The 25936-nt window shown below is 37.3% G+C and overlaps 1 protein-coding gene across 6 annotated transcripts in view; it reads right to left on the bottom strand.

Moving 5' to 3' along the window:
* ASAP1 (ArfGAP with SH3 domain, ankyrin repeat and PH domain 1) overlaps nucleotides 1-25936 on the bottom strand; it is a 161157-nt gene that overhangs the window by 60478 nt on the left and 74743 nt on the right. For all 6 annotated transcript variants that reach the window (XM_064442082.1, XM_064442087.1, XM_064442085.1 and 3 more), the window contains 6 exons: nucleotides 19569-19641; nucleotides 10492-10637; nucleotides 3478-3552; nucleotides 3069-3118; nucleotides 942-1071; nucleotides 87-172 (listed from right to left, as the gene is read on the bottom strand). In XM_064442082.1, coding sequence (XP_064298152.1) covers nucleotides 87-172; nucleotides 942-1071; nucleotides 3069-3118; nucleotides 3478-3552; nucleotides 10492-10637; nucleotides 19569-19641 — 560 coding nt within the window. The remainder of the gene's footprint in view (nucleotides 1-86; nucleotides 173-941; nucleotides 1072-3068; nucleotides 3119-3477; nucleotides 3553-10491; nucleotides 10638-19568; nucleotides 19642-25936) is intronic.

Genomic DNA, 25936 nt, shown 5'->3' with positions numbered 1-25936 from the left:
TGTAACCAAATGAAATTGAAAACAAAGGAGAGCAAACACTTGTGTAAAAAAAGAAAATAACTACAGCTGAAAAGCATCGCACTTACTTGCATTGTGCATGGTAATACTTAATAAGGTTCTGCAGAAGGTCCACACCTTTTTTTGTCTTGATTTCATTAACCTTAATAAGATACTGTTGGGACAGTGAAAAACACATTGATAATCATGCCTCACCACCTTCAACAGTTTTCAATCAATAAAACATCATTTGGTCAATGAATTAATTAACTCTGTTTAACCTGGATGCTGACTCATAAACCACCAGTCCACCACAGTCAAGCAAAAGAGAAAACCATTTATTTGGCCATCCCTAAAATTCAAACACCCCAAAACATAAAACAAGTTCAGGACAAAGTTTCATCTTTTACAATTGCCTGAAGATGTTCCCTTTTTTAATGCTACTGCAGTAATTACTAAAATATTCTAAAAATATAAATAGTATGCAATTTAAAGTAAACGTCCCTAAAAAACTAATAAAGAGAACTAGTAATATAAAAAGCAGTTTTATGGAAGTAACATATCACTAGCATTTTTAGAAATTTTTATTAGAAGTTTTAAAAGGCTTCAGAAAGTATGTTGGAAGAAAGGTATCAAAAAATACTTCTTCAACTGCTCAGCCATAAACCTGAAAAAATAAGAAATATTTCAACAGTATATTTTCAGCCCAAGAGCCTTTGCATAATAATCTAAAAACAAAGAAAAGGAATAAAACAAAAGGAAGCCAAGTTTTGTACAGAGTTGCTAAAATAATTATTTTCATATTGCTGTACTATGTGACATGGAAATAATTTCCTCCCTCCACCCCATTAAATGACAAAGTAGATTTTACCACCTTTAAGTAAGGCCCACAAGGTACTTTTAAGTTATGGTGTCATAATTAAAAGCTGAAACTTGTTTCTTACTTCACACATCTGTAGCTGAAATAGCCGCCTTTCCTTCTCCATTTCCTCTGCTATCTCAGCGCCTGTTATTTCAGTTCTTATCATCCCATGCTGTTTTGCATGTTCTCTTTTTTCCTTTTCAATCTTTGTACTGAAATTTTAATTAGAAAACATTTTACAGAATTTCTTCTACTATCATGTGATCTAGTATTACGTAGGAAAAAATATTAAACAAGAAATATTAAAGAAGCCATTCTGAAGATGAGTTCCTCTATGATACCAAGTCCTATATATACTTTTTAAGTGTCCAGAAGTAACGGAGTCATGAAGCTGCCTTCCTTCCTTTCATACTTGAACTTTTTTCTCTAGTTTGTGTGCTACTTCAAGGCGGGGCGTGAGGGATCTCATTCTTTCTATATGACGTGCTCCATAGCCTCCACCTCTGCACACTGCAGTTAAAGCATACGTATAAGCAGCTACTGACTTGGCAGGAAAATTGCAGAATGACTTAATGAAGTGTCACGCTCGTAAGGTAGGAATCAAGAAAAACAATAAGGCAGCATATGAAGTTTACCACCTATGCTAAATTACATGACTGCCAGTCATTACATTTTCAGAAAAAGCCAACAGTGAAATTCTGAAACAGTGAAATGCAAATATGGAACTAAGAGGCCATCCTGAGACTTCAGAGTTTTACAGTGTGGAGGTCCTTATATATCCACTGGACACTCCATCATAAGCAGACTTAGTTTTCCAACACAGACTAGAAAAATCTAAACAATTTTCTGATTTCTTTAAAAAGTCTGTTGTCTCACAGACCTTTTTGAGAAAAATAAACACTGAAGCTCTACCTGTGTAAAACAGGTGACAAAGTACTGTCTGTTTATTGGAGTGGCACTCCTTGCCAGGGGAAAACACAAAAGATTAAAAAGGATTAATTTATTTGCTTCTGAACTCCGCTTTTCTCCAACTAAGAGGGCATAATGTTTGCATACAGAACAAAGCACTTCTCAGCACTGTGCCTCTGAACTTCATATTGTATCTCTGACTTGATATTTGGTCATGAACAAATCCTGGGAAATGGGGCTCTCAGAAATGTAAGGGACATCTTCTTGGTCTTAATAATCCCAAGTGAAACTTGTTCACAAGAGAAAAAAAAAAAACTATTAACAAAACATGAGCATCTTTCCGCAAACTCTCCAAATTCAGAACAGAATCGCACAGATGATTCAGTGCACTGAGTCTGTATAAGATACATCTGTCTCTTAAGTTCTGTTTAATGGCATTTGGCTGGCAAAGATATCCCTGATTTTACATATAGCAACTTGAGAGGCAGAAAGAATTTTTTTAAAACCAATTTGCTGGCTATAGAAGACTATTCAATATTTTGCAAAAACATGCAGTATCTGTAAGAACTAAATAACTAAAAAGGGAAAAAAAAACAATTCTGCATGTAGATCTGAATGCTCAACTGAGTATGATTGGGCAGTTTTGGGATGAGAATCTCCTTTTGCCTTAGATAGGTAATAACCTCATTTCCAGTTCAGTGGTTCACAAAGATTTAATATTGTAACAATTTTTAAAGGCAAAAGTTAGTATGTAGGTCAGAAAATCATGCAGATAAGTTTTCAGCAGTTCCTAGGGCCCTGAATTTTTCTTTCATTGCTTTTTTCTCCTCCTGGTAAGCCAGAAGTGAAACAAAGCTAAAAATAGGGTTAAAAACGGGAATAAACAAAAGGATACAAAACCTGAATTCACTCCTGAGAGCTCCTGGATTCTGATAAAGCAACTGCCCATCACTTCCTGAACCATTCCACTAACATTTCTACAACTACGATACAACTTGTTTCCAAACTTCTGTTTTCATTAACCATTCTTTACCCAAAGAAGAGAGGTATTATAGCAATAAAAGATTTTTAAAACTGAAGATATCTTAGACTTCACACCATATGCACTAAAATTCTTGTCTCTCAAAAACATAGTTCTGCAATAGAGGACAACATATAAATATCAATTTTTACTATCAATACATTTTATGTAAAGGGCATAAGAATGTGTAAATGCCATCTGAAATCTCCACAATTCACTTTATAATGTTCAGTATCTAAGCATTAAGAAGACTGAAGAAAGAAGAAGAAAAATACTTACAATTTGGTTTCATAATCCTTCCAAGCTTTGTCAAAGGGCTTTTTGAGGTCCTTAGGAAACAGAAACTTGGCTTAGAACACTTCTAAAACTTTGTCTTTCTAGTTATCAAGTTGTAAATACCAACAAAAGATTTTTTTCTTTTAAAACTTTTCAGACAGCACTTAATAAAAAACACTGGTTTCAAATTTTGTAAAGTATCGCTTTCTTCTGGAACTTAAGACAGGATTTACAATTAAATTCTAAAGAAGCATCACAGTCATGCCATTTTTGAATTTGTTCTTTGGACTACATACAGAATATTACTAGATGCCAACATAAGAAATAATCTTATGGGTGAATGGAAAACAGTTACAAGACAGACGAACCTGAAAACATTTCCCTATATCAAAAGTTAGTTTTCAACACTTACCCCTTTAACACCTTTTAAGTCTCCTTTTAAGAGTGAATCCAAAGTGAAAATAACATTGTGGCTTAAACCCTGCAGCTAAAAAGAAAAACATTATAATGTTATAATTCAAAAAGGTTTATAACGATTATAGAATCATAGAATCATTTAGGTTGGAAACAACCTTTGAGATCATCAAGTCCAACCGTCAACCTAACTCTGTCAAGCCCACCACTAAACCATGTCCCTAAGTGGCACATCTACACGCCTTTTAAATACCTCCAGGGATGGTGACTCCACAACTTCCCCCGGCAGCCTGTTCCAATGCTTGGCAATCCTTTCAGTGAAGACATTTTTCCTAAGATCCAATCTAAACCTCCCCTGGCACAACCTGAGGCCATTTCTTCTCATCCTATCACTTGTTACTTGGGAGAAGAGATCAACACCCACCCCGCTACAACTTCCTTTCAGGTAGTTGTAGAGAACGATAAGGTCTCCCCCCAGCCTCCCCTTCTCCAGGCTAAACAACCCCAGTTCCGTCAGCCTCTCCTCATAAGACCTGCTCTCCAGACCCTGCCCCAGCTCCGTTGCCCTTCTCTGGACATGCTCCAGCACCTCAATGTTCTTCTTGTACTGAGGGGCCCAAAACTGAACACAGTACTCGAGTGCGGCCTCACCAGTGCCGAGCACCGGGGCACGATCACTGCCCTGCTCCTGCTGGCCACACTATTCCTGATACAAGCCAGGATGCTGTTGGCCTTCTTGGCCACCTGGGCACACGTCTGGCTCGTGTTCAGCTGACCGTCAACCAACACCCCCAGGTCCTTCTCTGCCAGGCAGCTCTCCAGCCACTCTGCCCCAAGCCTGTAGCGTTGCATGGGGTTGTTGTGACCCAAGTGTAGGACCCGGCACTTGGTCTTTTTGAACCTCATACAGTTAGCCTCAGTTGGCCTGATCTTAATAAACTACTGCCAACAAGTCTTTGAATTTCACTAATGAAGTTGCAATCACCTCAGAATTGCTAAATTAATAGTAAATTCAAGTCTCAGAAGAATTAATAAGCACTCACTTGCATCAGACATAGAACCATTACAATTAATCTTTACTTATTTAGGGTGATATAAAACCAGAATTTTAAAAATAGTATATAAGCAAAGTTCTGAGAGCACCTCAAGGTAATCTTCAGTCTCTCAAAGCAAACATTTGAGTACTCTATAATTATTCACGAAGCAAATTAGGTTTTGGAACAAATGTTTCTTACAGCCTCTTGAGCAAGAAGCAAGGACCTGTTGAACTACAGGCAGATAACATGCAAGACACACATTAATTCAACCACAAACAAAATGAGCAATGAGCAAAGAGGCTCGCCAGCTCTTTGACTATTCCCAACTATTTGGGAAGACTGTTCCTTTCCTTTTCCAGTGTGAAAATTTGAGATCTGCTTAAATTCTCAAGAGTTTAAATTCCGCCCCGTTAAGTCCATGCCTGTTTGATCAAATATCTGTGGAAATGTTCTGTTTGTCTTTGCCAGCCTGAAGATAGAGAAAACTTCTGCTGTGCTCCTATTTGAATACAGATGGTGTGTATGGATCCTGAAGATTCACGATCACATGAGAGAGATGTGAAAAGTCTGTTGCTTCTCCTACTCCCTTTGTTTCTCCCCCAAAACTTTCCATGAATTCTTCAGTTCCTTGTTAAGGAAGGATAGCGAGAATGATGGGAAGGCTGAAAGACAGCACATCCTCTGCTTGTAAACTGAAGGAGTAGGGAAGTGTTATATTAGTGGTTTTAATCTGCCATATATTTTGTTCTGTAAATATCCTGGGTGGAAAGGATTTCTGTGAGGTTCCCCAGAGATTACTGCCAAACCAGGCTGCCAGAGCTTGAGCACAGTTCAGGCACCTGTTGTTCTAACAAAGATACAAAGCAGTCCAAAGCACGGTTCTCAGCTCAGTACGTATTATCCTCTGGGAAGCACTAGGGTCTCAGCATGACAGAGGGGAAGGTGGATCTTTTGAACACAGGTTATTATACAACTAGTTAATTATCACCTGATAACTTGTAAGCCACCTGTCAAGTTTTGTTCTTTTTGGACAGCTTGTAGATATCATAACTGATAATTACTCTTAGCATGAGATGGATTCAAATTCAGAAAACATGACACACACTTGTATCTTCATCTTCAAGATATTTAGACAACTATTTCATGTGTCAATATTTTGTATTTTTTAAATTCACAAAATCTTATATTGAAAATGCATTCAAAGCAAGATGAAGGACATCTGCCAGAATACCTTGAGCAAAGGTTTTTCATGGCTTAAAACATCAAGATCTGAGAAATTTTTTCCTTAATTGCAACAACATAATTAGTGCTCAAATATTAATTGTATGAAATAAAAAAAGCAATCTCATCACTTTTGGTGATGAAAACCCCAAAAGATGTTTTTTTTCTTTACCTGGCTTCACTAAAGGAGTTTGTAACAGATAGTCTCAGCTTTGATTCCGTTTAAAGAGCTAGGTTCTGGTCGTCTTTCTTCTTAGCTTAAACATCTGCACACTCCCCCCACAATGTTATTTCCTAACAGAAATAAAAGGAGCCAGGGAACTTATAGAGGATCATGCCTATTCGCAATTTGTCCTCTGTTGGCTTTTTATCTCAATACATCACAACTAAAAAATCCCCGTCAATGTCCATTTTGTTGGAGGAGGAAAAGAATTATGAATATTAAGCCACCAGGGACTAAGGTAATAAACCCTACTATATATATATATACACACTATATAGATATATACACACAGATTAAAGAAAAGGTATTGTTGTTTTCATTCTCAACCATCTCAATCAGTTTCTATTTAACAACCTTAACTGAAGCTTGTATCTCAAATGTTAATTCTGAGAAAGAATATTCAAAAGATTTTAATCCCATCTTAACTCAAAAAAGAGCGAGAACACATATTTTTTACAACATCGGTGGACATGGCAGACTTAAAGCAGTTATCAGGACAGACGTGAACAACAGTATTAGCACTGTAGCTTTTTTTCATTTTTCCAAGTATATTCATTAGGGACAACCAACTCAAGCCATTAATGCTTGGCTTGAAATTACTGAACAGTAGCCAGCTAGTACGTCAGCTAGGAAAAACCCCCTAAATTACAGCGTATTACTCCAATATGGTAAGATTTTGGAATCACTTATTACATAGTTCAAGACTTGATAAAACAGTAGCCCAAATGAATTGGAAACACATCTGATAAAGCAGAACAGTCCCTTATCTAGAGCAAAATAAAGAAAAAAAACAGATGGAAATACATATGATAATTTGGGGAAGAGGGATATGAACAGAAGATAATTTGCCTGCAAAGATTAGCCAAACACATTTATAGGAAAGGGAGGTGGGGAAAAAACAAACAAAAAAAACCAAACAACCAAAAAAAGGCTTTAAACATTCGGAAAAAGCCAAGCACTGTGCAAAATTTAAAAAGAAAAAAAAACACAAAACCCAACAAAACAACAACAAAAAAACAACCCAACCACCCCAAACCACCAAGTAATCTGCAAGTGACCCAAGCATTCTTCCAAAACCTCACCTAGATCAATTTAAAGATACTGACACACTCAGTTTCACATACGCAGATCTTCATACAGCTTTTTAATGAACTACTATAATGAATTATCTCATGAAGAATGAAACCTGGAACAGGAAAGGGTGTAGAAGTAGTAAAAAGCAGAGGAACAGACTCTGGTGAGACATTCACAGATTGCTGAAAACCTAGGCTGATGTTGACAATGGCCAATCACAACATAATTACCTTTACAAAATGTTACAGAAGTGGTCATTGTGTGTCATTCTTATAATACAATCTTTAAAAACCCCAAACCACTCATAAATAGAACATGATATTTATACATTTTAAGTTTCAGATGTTATGCTTAGTGATAACATCAACAGTTTACACTAGAATTTGCATAACGATTTACTTGTTTTTGTTAAGATGATTAATGGATATGCTTTTATTCTTGACCTCGTGTGCAGAACAATCATTTCAAAATGATAGTTTTCAAGAGTTGTATATATAATAAAAGTTGCTGGCTTTTCTTCATAGTAAGTGATTATAGCAATTAAGTGATCACTCTGGAATTCCTTCATACAGAAGGAAATAAATTATTCTGTAACCTCCTCACAAAGTATGCATAATATCAGAATTCATAGGAAACTATTTAATGAATCATAATTAAAATTAAAAAGATTTAATAAAAATAGATGCAAATTTTTCAAGTTTTTTGTTGCCTATTGTGTAGCTCTATTCCTTATTTGTCTTCCTGTCTTTAAAGACTATTCACTATTTTATTGCACATTTTTTAAATAAGGCAGTAGCAATCTGCTCTATGTAAAAAAGCCTACTAACTTGCCATTCATGTCTTAATACCCTACTGCCATTTTTTCCAATTAGTTTTATTAACATAAGCCTCAATACCTACTGTGGGTCTTCACCCGTGACATTATACAGTCCTCTTCTCAGTCGTTTTTTAACTGGACCTCAACTTCTATTTCAATATTATAAAAAATTTGTATTAATTCAATCTAATTGTACTAATCAGATGATGCTTAAGAACTACAGTGGGTCAACAAAGCAGAATTATCCTGGAGAGAATAAAGGTGAAAAATAAGTGGTTTTAAAAAACTGAGACATTGGTTAAAATAAGCTCCTTGTCTATTTGAGACTGTTGAATGAAGCAAATTAGGGAATAGCATATCTTATATGCTGTCAACAAGAATTTAGATGGAAAATGCTTCATAGTCTAGCTGAAATAGTATAATGTTGTTTTGAATGACTGTGGCTTCTTAAGTTAAAAGAGCTTTTTCCTCTCCATCAGCACTGCCTTAAATAAAGCCCCACTTGTTTGCCAATTGAAAGAAGTTAAACGCTTCTGTGGAAGCCCTGCTAGGAACGATGAGGTCCAGAGAGCTTCCAACAAACTTGGGTTCTAGTCCCAAACTGCCCTCAAACTGCACTTTAACACACATTTCAAAATGCTTATTTTTAATTGTGTGCTCAATTAAGGTTAAAGGAGGGCAAAAAAACCCAGAATGACAGAAGTCTTCACAGAGGAAAGCAGGTCCCTCACATACCTACTGGTCTTTAAAAACTGCCAACACTAAACCAAAGGATGATCCAGGTAATAGGCTGGAGCAAAGCTCTTCAATAAAGCAAGCTTCATTAGGATAAGTGTGATCATCCTTAGATGAGTAAGTAGGTGATGAAGAAGAGGCAAGACTTGGAAGGCAGCATAAGCACACGCAGGAGAAGTCAGAAGTGATGGCCCATTCTGAGCATTGTTAGGGCCCGTGATACAGAGGGCAGATATTTATATGTGAATGTCAGAGGTGTGCAGGAGTCAGGTGAGAACGTCTGCTGATACTAAGCTAGTCTGGGTTGTAAAGCAAAAGCCAGGTATGAACAGTTGCATAAGAACCTTTACATCACTGAAAGAATGAAATTAAAGATTGAAGTCTACGCTGAAAAGCGTGAAGTGATGCGTAAGGAGAAAAAACTCTGTACAGAATCATGCTTATGAAATAACTATCGTCAAGAAAAATGCCTCAAGGGAAAAATACCTTGAAGTTACAACACAGAATCCCATGAAAACATCAAGCTCAATGTTCAGTAATCATAAAGCTATCAGCCTTCAGAAAAAGGAATAAGAAACAGAACCATCTTCACGTTTGGTCTCATTTCAGGAAAGGGTATAATTGTATTAAGGGAGGATGCACAAAGGACCAACAAGGACAATCCAAGTTATGCAATAACTAAGGCTCAGCTACAAAAGTAGATACAGGAAGGGAAAGGAAGAATGATAGCTATCTGTAAATTCCTTGGAAAAATACAGAAATTCTTACATTTCTTGTAAGATATAAGGATCAGGGAACAAAAAATTAAAGGATCAGGTTCAAAAGAAATAGAACTGACATTACAGAGAGCAGTTCATTTTAGCACTCCGGATAAATCCACTATATTCTGTGCCAAGCACAGCATACATTCAAGAAGTCCTTAGACAAATTCATGGAAGTAATGGCTAATAAGGACTACAAAACAAAAGATATTGCCTCGGCTCCAATGTCTCTGAGCTGAAGACTGTTTTCATGACCACAGTACAGGTGTTATCCCTATATGTTTGCTCTCTTCCTACCTTCTTCCCTAAAGATTCACCCTTGGGCAACTGTCAAAGCCAGGGTACTGGCTGCATGGACCTTCGATGGGACCTAGAGCAGTTGTGCTTGTGCTGGGGATTCTAGGAATGAAAGCCTGTAACATTGTTTATACTTTACATACCAAAAAGCTTGGAGATAAGCCCAACTATAAGAAAAACATAAAATGAAGCTACCACTTTCTGAATACAACAGCTATCAAACCCACAAATCATAATTTCAAGAGAAATGTGTCTTTGTTACTTACAGGATTCAAAGATACTTGCTACAACTACAGTTTTATGATCCAGCTCTCAGACATAAAAGGTCTAAGACAAACTTTAGATAAGACAAACCTTTAAACCACCTTCATAAGCCTAATATTTTAGCAGTGGACGCTTTGTATACCACAGGGAGAATGGACTATTAACACCATTCAAGCACATTCCCCAAATTGTTATTTTTCTTCAAAGAAGTGAAAGGATTTTTTTGAGGTAATACAAAAGCGCCATAACTAATGGTACTAGACTTTTAACTGGAAAGACTTCAAGTCACAGAATTATTAAAATTAAGGTCCATAAGAAGAGATATATAACACCGTCAATCACTTGAGAATGATGCCTCAAGTGATGTCTCAACATTTATCTTCTTCTTCTTAACTGCCAATTAACAGTCAAACACAGCAAGTGTTTAATAACACCCTTTGGAGATAAACTCTGCAGCAATTATTGGGTTGGGTTTTGAAATAAAACTGAAAGCATCCTTAAAACCAGTCATCTGGATCATGAAGTTATATTGTACTTTATTTTTGGAAAAATTAAAAAACTAAGAAAGCTTGAAACTCCTCACCAGGTTCTTCAGCAGCGTTGATAATTCTTTAGTAAGCGTGGAAAATTTTACAAAAGCTGTGCCAAGATCTGGATTATCCCGACTTAAAAAATTACTTCCAAATTTATCTAGTACTTGTGCATAGTTTTCTTCGTTTTGAACATGATCTGCAAAGAAAAATTAAGAATCAGGGAGTTTTTCTTGTAGACAGTCAATTATTTATTTTAAGCTTACATACTGCAATGTAGTGACAAACCAACTGAAACAGTACTTTCAAAAAAGCCACAAGTTAACGTATTTACTGAAAATTACAATAATTTTTAATATTAAAAACAACTATTTAGCAATAGACATATATATGCTTCCTTTAAATCGGCGACTTGAATTTTTAATACATCTATGAAAAAAGCTCTGGAGTTGTTAATAAAGTAATAAGATCAATAAAGGTCAAACAATATAAGTACATTTGCTCATTTCATAAACAACATAGGAATTTATAATTGTCTACTGCAATGCAAACTTTTTTAAAATTGTAATCTAGGACACTTTTGCAGAGCAAATAAAGTTAATAGTATCAGATATAAAACTCAGGAGACCAAGTCTGAATCTGATTGCAAGTTTAGAAGCAGAAACATGTCTTACAAAGATTTCCTTTTCACCTGCTTTGCAAGCTGAGTTACCACACAGAATGGAAGGTATGTTGGTATATACCCAAAGACTTGTTTCAACATAGTTAATAGAAAATGGGACATACAGAGAGGTCAGAACCAAGAAGATGAAACTGAAGCCAGTGAAAGGGAGCAAAATCCTTAACTCATGGATGAAGGAAATTCTGAATTACAGACCATTGTGCCTGAAATGTTTTTCCTGTTTCTATTACTCTCCTTTCTGGCATCTGTTTGCACAGTTTTCGTTACCGCCGTTTCAGCATCTTTAAATAGAAAAGTTGCTACTACAGCCCTTTGGGACACACTTTATTCCCTCCATCTCTCTTGGAGGAATGTTGTTGGTATTAATTAAATCAACATTTCACTTTAATGGGTTTCCTAGTCTTACTATGGTCTTTTCTGTAAGCCACAAACACAAAACCACAGAGCTATTCCAACCAGAACAAATTCTATGCAATCAAAGAGGGGAAGAAAAAGAGAGAACAGTTGCCAACAGGTACCATGTTTTTCCCCGCAAAGACCTGCAAGTTTTTATATTTTTCAAGTTGTCATATTGCCTGAGAGCATTTGAATTACACGGCAGGGGGGAGGGAGAAAACTGAAAAGGGGTGGGGGATGGGAAGACATAAGTTTCAAACAAGGCTTATGAATAATGTCCTACAATGTATGAATCTGCTTTAACAGTAACAAAGAGCTGATGAAGAGTTAAACAGTAACACTTCTAAGGTATTACGGGCACTCAAAACAAAAATGCACTAAAGCTCAAACAAAAAAAGTGAAAATCTATCAGAAGACAAAGAAAGTCACAATGCTTATTTACCAAACCCAAAACCCACACATCAGACAAGTTACATCCTAAAAAAATCAAACATTAACACTGAGGTTTTCAAAAGGCCAAATATTTAATCGTATGTTAATATGGGTTGTAACTCAAACAGCATGTCTTTAATAAAACTGTTCCAAAAGCATACGGTTTTAATCAAATAGCTTAGCATTAAAACCAAGGAAACCACTATATAGTAATAAAATTCGCATTCTGTTTTGATGTAAAAGCTGTTGCATAAATATACACAGAAGACTTTATCTAAGAAGGAGCTTTGGCTTATGCAGCCCTGAGCTAATAAAGCTCAAATGTACCCTACTGTGCTGAAGGAAAAGGAAGGATAATGGAACAAGGTCAGAAAGAAATCTGCTGGATCATGGAACCCCTGTCCTTGCCTGTGAAGTACTTTAACCCCACCATACTTTCTAGCGTTTTGATTTTAAGCACTGTGTTGTTTCATACAGCATTTTCAAGAATAATTTTATAAAGAAAGTGAAAAAGAGCTGAAGACAACCGTTTCCTTTATCTGTGGAAAGTCAAAAGAAACTCCCAGTCAGGAAGAGGAAGCAGGAAGCAGGTCATTGTCCTAGAACAATATATAGGAAATTCTCAAGAATCTCAGATCTCCAATCACCTAAATCTAGAAACGAAGCTTTGATTATGATGTAAATGGAATACTTCTGTAACTACCGCACATAGACACACAAAATTCAACTACAGTGAAAGAAATGTAAAAATTGAAAGTTTAATAAAGTATCAAGGTAAGTCTTGTAAAAGGAGAAGAAATATTTTCTGTTGAAGAGGTTAGTTCCCTACCTGACCTTAAAGGCACATAGATGAAAAATTAAATCTGCAACGTAGCCTATGCTGAAATGCAACATATGAAAACCAACATGCTTAGAGCAAAGTACATGCTTTAGTCTCCCTGTAGGTGCCACATGCCAACACAGAAATTACTTCCTGGTATCCTAATAGAACTTCCTTTGCATAAAGAAAGCTATAACGTGCACAACTTGATGTTTACTTCCTTAGCTACAAGTACTGTAGGAACGACTTTAATAACCCTAGAGAGGGAGACACGAACACTGACAGCAGCACATACAAAGGATAACGTTTGCCTTCTAGAACTGGCTCGTGTCTTCTCAATATCATAAACAAAGCTCAGTACTGTGACAAAAATAGAACAGCTTCCCCAGACAGACATCCTCCTCCTTCAGCAGCTCTCCGAGAGATGCCAGAATCACAGGCCCTGCTCCCATTGACAAAGGCAGCTCCCTTCAAAGGGGCTACGAGCAGGGAAAAGGGCCTTACTAACCATTCCCCACCCTGATGGGATCTGGCAAAGCAGCCAGTACCTGAGCCTATGTTGAGGACCTCTCTACAGAACGGCAGATGTAGTATGAAGTACCAGACTGGACACAGCGGTGTTATTTTCTGAGCTGAAAAATGCATCTTCTCCACAATTCACACCTTCAACTGGAGGCAGTTGGACTAGACGATCATTGTACGTCCCTTCCAACTTAATTATTCTAACTTTGAGAAACACTCGTCACAGAATTTGCCTTTGTTTTTCAGAAAACCCTGGTAGGACACATTGCACAGCAATGTTGTGGCAACCCTTCACTTCTGTGCTGTAACGCATATATCGAGGATTACATGTTAAGAGGAGGAATTAATACAAATGCATCTGAAGACACAAATCCCAGCAACCGAGGAAGAAACGACAGCCACAGCAGCTTACAGCAGCCTTTTGCTACACAGCAGAACTCGCCAGAAGCAGGGAACACTCATGCTCTGGGCCCAGAGCACTGCAGAGCCTCAGGCTTAAGGACTCCCAGGGCTGAATCCACCTTGTTCTGCTGCCCCATGCCATCACCTGAGTTTGCCTATGCCTAAAGTCACCCTGTGGTAAACTTTTCCCAGGACAAAGAGAGAAGACAGATCTAATTCCCAAGGCATACAAAGAACGTGTACTCTTTCACTGAACCCACAACAGTCATTAAGTTCTATGTTTATTTCCCATTCAACTGTTACCAACATTTTAGCATGTGCTTCTGAACCCAGCTAAATTCATGTCTACTTGTGCATATTAAGTAAGGAAACTGAAGAACAAATACTGTGAAGAGAGGTTAAAGAACAGCCTTTACATACTGGAGCTAGAAGACATGTCACTAGAATTAAAGCCTTAGATTTACTTTACCTAAACAGTTTTGTTCAGATACATTATCCTGCAAACAATGAAGAACAAAAAAAAGTTAAATAGTTTATAGAATAAAAACACACAAACACAACTTTTCCAGTCACTAATTATACTTAAATTACACCCAAAGAAACCTGAAGAACATCTAAATTACTGAGAATTATCTCTGCATATCTGGTTAAGCCCCGCAAAAAAAAAAGTAATGATTCAGAATCCTGATCAACTTGAAGCTATTTTTATGTTGCGCTTATAGAACAGCTTTGTTCCATGGGTAGCCAGAGGAAAAATAACCAAGGTCAGAGCCAAACTGCATTTATGAATGGAAAAACATACACATGAAAAAAAAGACTCAGAAAGCCTTTAGAAAAAGCAAGAAAGCTGGCAAGGTTAAAAAGGATGGCAAAAGAAGTTATTTGAAATAAGAAATAATCCTTTCATTTCATCCTTCACAAAGCTGAAATCTAATGAAAAAATAATAGAGAAGAAAAAATACTTGACCACCATATTCTTATCTGGACTTGATAACAATAATGCCTTCTGGACTGAGATTGCTATAGGGAAAAGTAATAAAAGCCTCTTTTTCAAAGATTTCCAGAGCCAGGAGCATCTCAGCAAGTCTGCTGTGTTCTCTAGACCATCACGGTGTAAAGAGCACCAAGAGATAAGCCAGCCCAGAAAGGTAAATGACTTCTTTTTGCATCTGTGTTCATCACTGACGTGCTTGAAGATGTTCTCATGGAAGAGTTTTCTTTCCACTCTGCTTCAGAGGTTTTATACCAAACCTAAGTGCTAACAGTGGAATTCATAAAAGCTGACAAAATGAGCAATGGCAAGGCACTTAGACCCAGGTACAGAAGAATAAAATGAGCGGTAAAGAAAAGCCTCTTATTTCTAACAGCCTCAATACTACAGGAAGAATGAGAAGCAAATATAGCTATTTTTAATACGAGCTCCAGAGAGAACTGAGAATTCAAGTACGCACCAACAGAGCAGTAATGCTGATATATTCCTCAGGTAAATTTGTAGAAACTACTGTGCAGAACAGAACTGGTGGAGGTGCGGATAAATACAAAATGCTGAACAAGAAACAGAGGTTTTATAGAAAAAAATTTTTACTTCACAAAACTCCCCCCCAGGGGACCAATATGCATGAGGGGAGAAGAAATCCACATTAAATTATCTGTTTGGATTTCTAAAAAGGTCTGTCCCTCACCAAAACACTAAAGGGAACTAAGCAAACAAAGGATAACAGGGATGAGCCTCACACAGAGGGAAACATGTCAAAAAGATGAGGTGGGGGAAGGAAGGAAGGAATAGAGTTAATTTTCTCAACAGAGGGAGGTCACCAATGAAGTCCTGTATGGAACAGTGATAAGGCCCACATCGTTTAACAACATATAAACCAGTTAGGAAATAAGATTCATAGTGATAAACTCTTGTTCTTCTTTTCCATACAATACTATAAATTATTCAGGGCAATAGAAGCAAAAGCTGACTCCGAAGGTCAGATTAATCAGCCCAAACACAGCCTCCAACAACAGAAGATATCCATGTTGGAGCCTGGGGTCTACCCTTCCCCTTACGTTCAGCGTAGGAGAAGTTACAGTTCAGCTCATCCTATTCTAACTGCCCTGAAAATCAGATGTGTCTCACCCTAGAAGTCTCTACATGCACCCATTAACTGTGCAGTCTATGGCAACCGGCTCGCATCTGGGTAGCTCCCCATCAGATGGGGAATCCAGAGGTTCTGGAGTTACATGGCCTCAACATTCAGTACCAAGCAAAACAAAGCTGAACATCAGAAATTATGAAGAAAGAAACAGAGCATGCAATAGAACAACATAAAAAAAATTGCCATAAAATTATTAAACCCTTAATACCGTGTCACTGTTGCCCCAATTCACTCCTCCTGTTCCCTGTTTTGAACAAAGAAAGTCTATACTGCCATTTGGGAGAAAGAGAGCAAGGATGATTAAAGGTGTGTGACAGTTTCTATAAAAACAAACAAACAAACAAAACCACCCCCAGAAACCCCCAGGGCTGCTGAGTTCAGAAGAGGGATATTGTGGACTGAGTTGTTTCTGCAATCACCCAGAAACCTACTTCAACAGGCAGAATGGATAACACCAAATCAAGTTTGGATCCATCCACCAAAAATTCCTCCAACGCTACTCTAACAAGCTTTGGGACTTCAAAGCCCCCTACAAATTCCCAGAACATGCTTAAGTCCCTCAATTTCATGTCAAATGTGTCATTCTGGTGGGCTTAAGGCCAATGCTTTGAAACATGGGCAGGGCCAGTCTGCTCCTCAGAGGACTTGAGGCCTGAAGAATGGCACAACTTCACAAGGGAACAAGGGTACATTTAACTAGACTGATGCAAGTCTTTGAATGATAAAAGATTTACATGAATTTAAATTCCTTAGACAAAACAATTTGTAGAAGTCCATTAGGAAGTATCAAGCATCACAATATCAGTTCTGACTCAGGTAGTTCCTGGCCTTTGTATCCTTGCGAGCTGAGAAAGTGTTAAAAAAAAAAAAAAAGAAAGTTTAAAAAAACCCCAAACATTCTACCTTTGCACCATGTTTCTACTTCCTCAAGCATCTGCTGTTGATCATCGCGGGAGAGCCCAGGCACTGCTCCTCTGACTCAGTACCTTTGGTCTTGCATGGATTTTATGTTTTTATTTCTCCATTGTGTAAATTCTTTTGACTATAGTTGGGAGTTATACCAGGGAACTAATGAAAAAGAGCTATTGAAAAATCTACAACAAAACTAATTGTGTAATCTACTGCTGTTACAATTGAATCCAAATGTTATGGGAAAGCTAGTCAGAACAGATTCTCCATTAAGTTCAAGCACCATTCACATAAGATGAGTTCTTAGTTACAGATGCAATCTATTATGCCAGAAATAAACAGCAAGCCAGATAAGGAGGAAGTGGTGAGAAAGAGGTATCAATTTGTATGTCTCACTGGATTTCATAAACAGTACTTTCCCAAACTGTACTTTCCGACAGGGAAAAAGGGAGGGGATTTTCCTAAGCCATTGCCACATTTCTGCGCTGGTACTGTTTCACTTCCACAGCAGTAGATCTAACTCTAAATACGACCTATGGGTGAGGGACGTGCACAAAAAGCAAAAAGTATTTGGGTGACATTTAAGCTCTCTTCCTAACAGAAGAGAGTCCCTTGCATTTCATGATTCAGCAACAAAGAGGAACAAACCACCACATCAGAGGGCTAGGTTCTTCTGAAAAATTGTGTGAGACATCGCATTGTGTGAATGTCACTGTTCAAATGTTACTTCAGGCAAAAAACAAAACCAAAACAAAACCCCCAATACAACCCAAAAAAATCCTAGCTATGACTTTTGGTAGAGTATGAATTAGATTACTGAACTGAAGAGAAAAGATTTTCTTTTGCCCTGAATAACCATTTCCCACCAGCCCAGCTAGAGTTCTCAAAGGCAGTTATGAGGCAGGGAAGTTTTTAAAAACATTTCCTACTCCAGTAGTTTAAATATGGTCTCACCATCTAGCAAACAATTACATTTGTAAAACAAAACCCGAATTTTGATCTCTCAAAATGTAGTTACGGGCTTTCTTTTGAAATACAAAAATAGTCCCCTAACTCTTGTTTGAATTGATCAACAACAATGCATTCCACAGCTGGTTTTAGTATGTTTTAACTTCACCTAAACATCAACAAAATCCCTTTATCACTGAAGCATAAGAAAATAGCTGGCTAGCAATTCTCTTTGTACAAGCAAGAAAAATGAGTCTGTGTTTTAATTCAGTCACATTATTTTTATTTCTACAAGGTTTCACACGTATAACATACTTTCCGTCTTGCTCTTACTAACCTTAGTTTATCAATCACGGCATGAATTGCCTCCTGTATAGGTATTACCTATTGCTCTTTCTTTATCCAAAAGAATTCATACTAACTTGCACCTTTGAAACAAGGCGTATTCAAAAAAAAGAAAAAAAAAAAAGAAGAAAAACAGCTACCTAACTATCCCTGGTCCTTCTTAAGTGCAGAAGCAGCCGGTTAAAACCATTAACCAACCTTCTATTGCTTTTACTCAGTGCAACTAGTTTATGAGATAGCATGGCCTACTTACAGGCATTGAAAACAATATTACTTTTATTACAAGACTCAAAACAAATGATAGTTAAAATCTCTAGTATAATTTATATACTTCAAAACAGGCAGAACGCATTTTACATGTTCTACACTTTTCATCAGTTTTGAAATTCAGTAAGTAGGTACTTTCAAATGGAAAAGGTGCTTGGAGTATCTGAATACTTTTAAAAGCTTAAAACTAAATACACATATACCAAATTCGATTCTCACTTTGTATCAGGCTTCAGAGCCTATTGGGAAAACATTCATCATCAACTGAAGGTACAGAAAAGCTAATTAAACCATGGTGTTAGTAGAGCAACAATACTAGTCTTGGCAGAAGAGGAAAGTTAAGAATCTACAACATATTAAAAGCCCACCCCAAAAAACACAAGGTAATGGGGCAACACACAACAACACAGAAAGTAAGACCACTCAGAAGTGGCTCTGCATTAGGAAAATATTTGCTGAATTGATTATTATTGTTAGGGAATAGGAACTGGGATTTTCTAAAATGCAGGCTTTACACAGAGGTGGTTGTTGGAAGGCGTACAGCTCTGCTACCCTATCTGCTTTTGGCACAGTTTTTAGACCTTAAGTGAAAGAGGTAGAAGCCAGGTATGCTTTATGACATTTTTAAAACCTAATTTCTACGTTGACCTGTGTTTGAACATCATTTGTTACTGAATGCAAACTGTTTATCAATTCATATTCCAGCCACTATCCTCTCAAAGTCATTACTATAGCTCCAACAGAACATCAACAGTGTCTTCAAACAAGCAAAATAATGACAAATCTCCAGTGTTTTATCTAAGAAGGGAGATATGTCAATTTTATCATACATGTTATGAGGGGAGAGCCAAGTGTTGAAGGGACAAACACAGCTACCTGTAGATATTTCTTTATATTTATTTTTGAAACTTTTTAACAAGTTCTCATTCTTATTCCACTTAGAAGTGCACTGCATAAATTCAATCTAGGGCATTGCCTAGACTGAACAGTTGATGGTAACCGCTTGAGATGTTGTGACAGAAGGAAAATTTACCCATGGGAATTCTTCTAGAGGCCTCTGAGAAAGAAAATGAGGGTGAAAGAGTTGGAGATACATTAATCTGATGTACAATCAGAAGCAAAGAAAGAAAATTCTTAAATCCAAACACTCCTAAACAGATAAGCATCTCTTATAGTATACAATTCAACAGGACAGATTGCAAGGCACGTCTCAAACTTGAAATCAAGTGCTTACGTTCTCATGTAAAACTGAAGACAATGCCTTACCTTGCCCCGAATTATATATTGCTTTCACAGATTTTTTCACCTTCTGTAGTGCAGTTCTGTCTTGATCCAATGCCTACAACAACAACAAATAAATAAACTTTAAATATTTACTTCATTGATCAACAAAATACACTGAAATACTTAAAAAGAAACTCACAAAGTAAGTAGTTTACTGGCTGGAAAAAACTGAAGATACAACTTATTCAGCCTGCAGGAAGGTCTGAGATCATTCAACCCACTTGAGACAAATTAAAAAACTGAACAGAAAATGCTTGGAAGGCAGACTAGAGCTGCAGTGACAGTGCTAAAAGAAAACCAATATTTTAGTTTTGCAAGGGACAAACTATTTATTCAAATTATAATATAGTTGAAAAAAAAACAACCAAGAAATAGCAGATGCTTCTACTCTAGCCCTATAGTTTCTACTACAACTAAATTGCTTGTTAACTTCTATGGTTTTCTCACAGTAGCAGTCTTCCAACTATAGACACAAATTATCACACCAACCTCTTGCCCCAGACTCCACAACAGAATTTTGTAAATACAGAAGACGAAAAGCAGCAAATCAAAAGAAAAAGGACTAAGATCTGATTTTGTGCAACATAACATGACTGAAAGGAAATATTTATAATAATAGTAATAATCAAGTACGCATTTTCAGGATTCCATCATTCTGAATTGCACATTTTCTGCAATAGTTTCAAAATCCAAAAGAAAACCTTATTAAGTAATGATGACTTTAGGATTGTATTTCTAGGTACTACTTTTTTTAAAGCCACATAACTTCTCCCAACTCACTAACAATCTGATGTAAGAAATCAAACTGACATGAGAAATAACTCTTATGATACAGCAAAAAATAAAATCAAAGTAAACATTAGTCTAGACTTGTGGAATTAAGAACCTGAAAAGCCACATACTGGTACTGTGTGCAGTGATCCAGTCAATTTCACTGAATCGTGAGTTTTGGATGTTCTGCATACTTAACATGTTGTACCCAGTTCCCTGCTATCCATGGAGAACACAGAGAAACATTTAACTCATTTCCTATGTTTTCCCCCATTTAGATCATAGGCAATTTCCCATCACATAAGTGAAGTTAGATCAATAATATCACATTTTAACAAAGGTGGCAGTGTTTGCCATACTATATCCACATTCAAATCAGTGAAGACTGGAGAACTTGTACTCAGAAGTACTGCCAGGACAGCAGCCCAGCTGAGCCTGTTAGCTGCTGTAGACCACAGAATTCACATCACAGAGACCCTTGGGTAGCCATATTATCTAAAGAGCTTAAAGCTTGGAGCTCCTGCGGGTCTGATATCTGAAGACTGGCAGACGAAAGCAGAATGGCAGCTACTCCTGTATACCGAGGTGTACTGCACCAGAGAGGGTCATCACCAGCAATACTAAGTGAAAACTTAACCAATAAGAAGAGGTTTTGCCATCATACATGATGATTAAAGTATATTGCACTGGGCATTTAGAAGCTCCAAAAAACCACAGCAGAAGCTCCAGGTCAACTAGTGTTAAGCACTGGAGATGGTCATACGTGAGGGTACCACTCCTAGGTAAGCTCAAAACAGTGAGTGTTTCGGTGTATGCACTTACAGTAGGAACCCATACAGAGACAAACCAACTAATATGCAATAGTTCTGTTTTGGAGTCACTCAATTTTAACCAAGCAAAATGTTATAGTTGAACAATACATGAAAGGCTGTAACAAAAGAAAATGTCATGTTCCTGTTCTTAACTGGAAAACACCATATTCTCGAACCATACAACCACTTCTGTGGTAGCTAAAACTAGGAAGTTTGGAACCACAGAATTTATATAAGCGTTTTAGTTTTTCACTTGCAGCAGAACAATGGATTCAAACATTCAGAACTGCAAATACCTTTCTTTTTTTTTGCTCCCCAATAAAACAGTGGATTTTACTTGACTTTCATCTCAACAGAAAGAGATAAAACTTTTAAATTTAATAAAACATTAAGAACTCTGTGTTCAAGACAGCACTCAGCAGGTGATTCTCCTTAGATTCCTTTGCAAATGCTGTCAAAAGCTTTTGCTTATGCTTGCATGCTACGCAAGGCAGTTGTTAATACATTTCTACAGAAGTTCTCTCCATCTTCAATGACCAGAAAAAAATAATGACTCACTTGTCTATTGAGAGTTTGAACACAGGATAGTATAAGAATTTAAAACCACTATTTTGGAAAAAAGACAACAGTTAGCGTTCATGAGATTCAGAGACAAAAGTTCGCATTATGTTCTAATATTGAAGCAAACTGGATGCTCAGGAGGAGAAAACAAACACAAAAACTCCAAGAAAGACGGTACTTGTTCCTAACGATGTCAAACTAGAAGACTAGGAAAAATAGACTAGAAAAATCTTCCAAATTGGACTTGACATAGAATTAAATTTAATCACTGATATGGGAGCAGGAGGGAAGGGAACATTCATTATTTTAAGAGAGCAATCACTTGGCAAAGCAATATACGGAGATGGCATCCACCGCCTGAAGGAGCCAGTGATCTAAGTCAGAATGACATCACACAGGTCAATTTTGTATTTTTATATTTGCAAATATGATCTTTACGTGAACTAGCTCTTCCTAGTCCAAAACTCTCTAAATAAAACAAATCCACGCACACTGCATACTAGGGCAGAGAGTAAAATGCCTACTGCAGCAGGAACACCCAATCCTACATAGGATTCTAGGTATACAAAAACTGGTATCTGCGGGATTTTTGGGTGGTTTTGGGTATGGGGGTTTTTTGGTTGCTTGTTTCATATAACTGTAGGTTGTTTGTTTCCAAATATATTACATTCCTCTTGAATGTCTTTCACTAATAAATTTTAGCTGCACTCTGCTGCAAAGGAAGTATGCTGCACTCAATGCTCAATTGAATTATTGCAGACTAATGTTTTAACTATGTTAAACTAGAAAGGAATGGCCTTGCTTTCCCTAGTTAGGTGAAAGCATGCTTTTCAGTATCTGATAATTTTATTTTCCAGTAATTGGAATATTAAATATGTTTACTCCTCCTCTTACAAAACACAAAATCTTATCTTCCAGTAAAAGTGACATACATTTATATTCTTGAAAACTACAATGCCTTAGATACCCAAGGAGTCTCTGTGGCAATCTGTAGGTATTCAGATGCCCTCCTTCCTACAGACTGAAGTCTTCCTCATCAGCACCCATTACTGGAAAACGCTTCTTTTTTTCACTTCTGTGATAGCACCTCCCAGGAAGCCTTTTTAACTTCCCTGGGAGAATATTTTCTTACCTTCTTATGCATTCTGAGAAGGCAGATAATTTACTAAAGGTACCTGCAACACAAATTTGCTACCTCTTTGGCTGAGCAAAGCTTTATTCTTGGAAACAATCACCTTGGAGACAAGCACCATCATTATTCAAAATAATGCAAAATTACTGTTCACAAAACACCAAGACATATTAGTGAAAAAATGAAGGAAAAAAAAAACCACAAAAACCAAAACACAATTACCCACCATATTTAATCTGCTTATATAAAATTAAACAAGGAAAGCTCCTTGCTCCTCATACTCAGCAGATTTGCTATGCATGATCTCTGACATACACCCTGTCAAGGTTTCATTTTCCTGCATTCCCTTATATTGAAGCTTATGCTCAAGAAGAAAACCTCCTGATCAACAAGATCAGCTCTTTTAACTAATCAGTTTGGAATCCCCTAGACAGTCTCCCAGATTTCATTTCTCTTTTCTGCTAAAATTCAGCTACTCTGAACCTAGCCTGCAATTTCAATCCACCAACCTAGTTCAAATCTGTACTACTGAAGAAAGCAGCGTCCCTACTTCCTCATACCAGAGCACTTGTGTTGGCTACACTGTGATCCAGTAGAGAAGCTGCTGTGGTGACCTCAGCTGCACGAAAACTGGGGGCTCCTTTAGAACACTGCAGATTTAGCTCACCTTCCATCAGTGCATAGCACATTGACAGAAGCTTGTACTTCCAGCTACCATTTCACATTCAGAGGCAAGACTTCTCACAGGACCATCCCTCTTAAGATGTACATTTACTGATAGTTATTCATACCAATATAAAAAATCGGAAAACTTGTCTACCTGAGGAAACAAAAATCAAATTCATTTTGGGGTGGAGGGAAGGCGAGTCCTCCCAATGGGTCATTTCACTGACGTAGTTCACCAGGTACACTTTTACCGGCATGACACAGCACATGCATCAGTACCAGGTCAGAAAAGGTTGACATCCCATAACCCACACCGCAGTCCTCTCTGCTAGACGAGGCAGAGCCATGCACTGCTGGTCACACAGACAGACACTGGTTTTGCCTCTCTTCATCCCTCTAGAACCTGATCTCTTCTCAGTAACAGGTATTTCTATTTTTGGGCCATGCTCTCTTTTAATAGCTACTAAATTTTAAATCAGAAATTATACTATTGTGCAGTGCATAAAGTGCTAGATTCTGGATTGCTATCTATCTTTATGTACTAAAAACTGCCAAGCTCACATTTAGGTAGAACCTTGTGTCTTTTTATTCTGTATGGATATGTATAAATTTGTGTGCGTGTGTGTAGATACTAATATGTATATATGTGTATGCATGTGTGCCTATGTAGAAGTCTATATACTGGAGATCATACTTAAGAATATTTTATGTACTTATTCCTAATGAACATGAGAAGGATGGTTTGAGAAAAATCAAAATCTTCCTTTCGTAACTGATGTGAAACTACTGTTACAGAAACTGATGGTACAAGTATTTTGTATACGTATTAAATTTAGCTCTTCTAGAAATCGGCAGCACCTTGGAGGCACACATTTGCACAGAGGACACTACGGCCCTTCAGCCCACTAGATCTACTTAAACATCAAACATGTTTTGTGTACCTTGCACACATTTATAATTTGAAGAGGAAAAAAACCCCACTGATTTCTGTCTCCGCTTTACAATAATAAAAAGACAAGAGAGGCTCAAGACACTGACAATCACTTTAATATGTCAGCACGCATTATTAACCCCTTCAGGTAGATTATTATCCAAAGGAGATGCATTTTCCAATTGGAACAAACTGCTCATCCTCATATCAGAGGAGATCTAGAATTTCACGCCATTTGTAGGAGGTTTGCCCTAAAAAATTCCATATCCTACCAGCACCAAAACCCACCCACAAAAATAATATACCGACACAGAAGTGTTTTAAAAAATTACTGTATTTTGCAAAAGACAAACCCCTGACAGAAGCTTGAAGGCTATTAGAGCATGAGCAATCTGTGCACTCATGACAAAAACCCCTCCATGTTTTTTTAGAAATTATTTTCAGTATTTAAAGAAAACCATCCATGTGAGGTATAAAACGTTTGAGATGATACACACAAATGGGTGTATGAATGCTTGGTGGTCATATGCATGTATTGTCAGATGCAAGATTAACTATTTCACGGGAAACACATGGATGATGTATTGGGACTAAAAGTAGTAGGTCTTTCACTTACCAATTTACAGACTAATCTAACCCCAGCACAGACGTGACTGACAGTTACTGTTGCCTGTACGAGAAAATATGGAGGCTGTCTGCTCAAGTCCCAGTTACAATCTCCATGTAACGGAGCACAGCAATGGCTCCTTACCAAGTTACAGCTGCTCAGCACCAGTATCAGGTTTCTTCACAATAAAATACACACTTCATCAGATGGATAATAAACACAGACTAGACAGGTTGGTAAGTTACTATGTGCTACTGAAACTCCAACAAGACAAAACTCCATAACATCCCCAGTGAAATATAACCAAAAGAGAAGGTAAGAGTCAGTTGTTGGTCTCCTGTAGCTTACTCACTCAGAAACGAGTAGACCGCCAAACACAATTCTGTAAATGGAGGAGTGATTCAAACCACCCTTTCTGCCCTTCCCTCTCCACTCAGTTTGTATTGGCCCTGTCAATCACCGGTTTGAAGTCTGTTTCCAACTGCTGGCCTTGGCACATGACTACATAATAAAAACAGAGGAGCAGTTACGAATTTTCTAGAGACACTATCCATCTTTGACACAAAGGGATTAAGAGACCGGCACAGTTTGTACTTGTCCTGAATTACTTAAAAACCCAAAGGGTCCAAATGAGAGAAAGCAAACCAAAAAACCCCACATCAACAAGCACTTATCACTGTAATAAGTCCGCCAACACCACTTAGTACACCACCATTAGCCAGCTATGCCCAAAATAAGGCCAATCAAAAGATAAATTCTTCTAAAAATATTGTCATTTCCCTGAAAATTGGAAACTTCAAGTGTTTAACCATAAACTAATGAAAAGAACATCAGTAATCAAATTTAGGAAATACTTTTTTTTTTCCCCCC

The sequence above is a fragment of the Phalacrocorax carbo genome, chromosome 2 (assembly GCF_963921805.1).
Source record: "Phalacrocorax carbo chromosome 2, bPhaCar2.1, whole genome shotgun sequence".
Taxonomy (NCBI): Eukaryota; Metazoa; Chordata; class Aves; order Suliformes; family Phalacrocoracidae; genus Phalacrocorax; species Phalacrocorax carbo.
The sequence above is the reverse complement of the archived record's forward strand: the minus strand, read 5'-3'. Positions and strand labels throughout refer to the sequence as shown.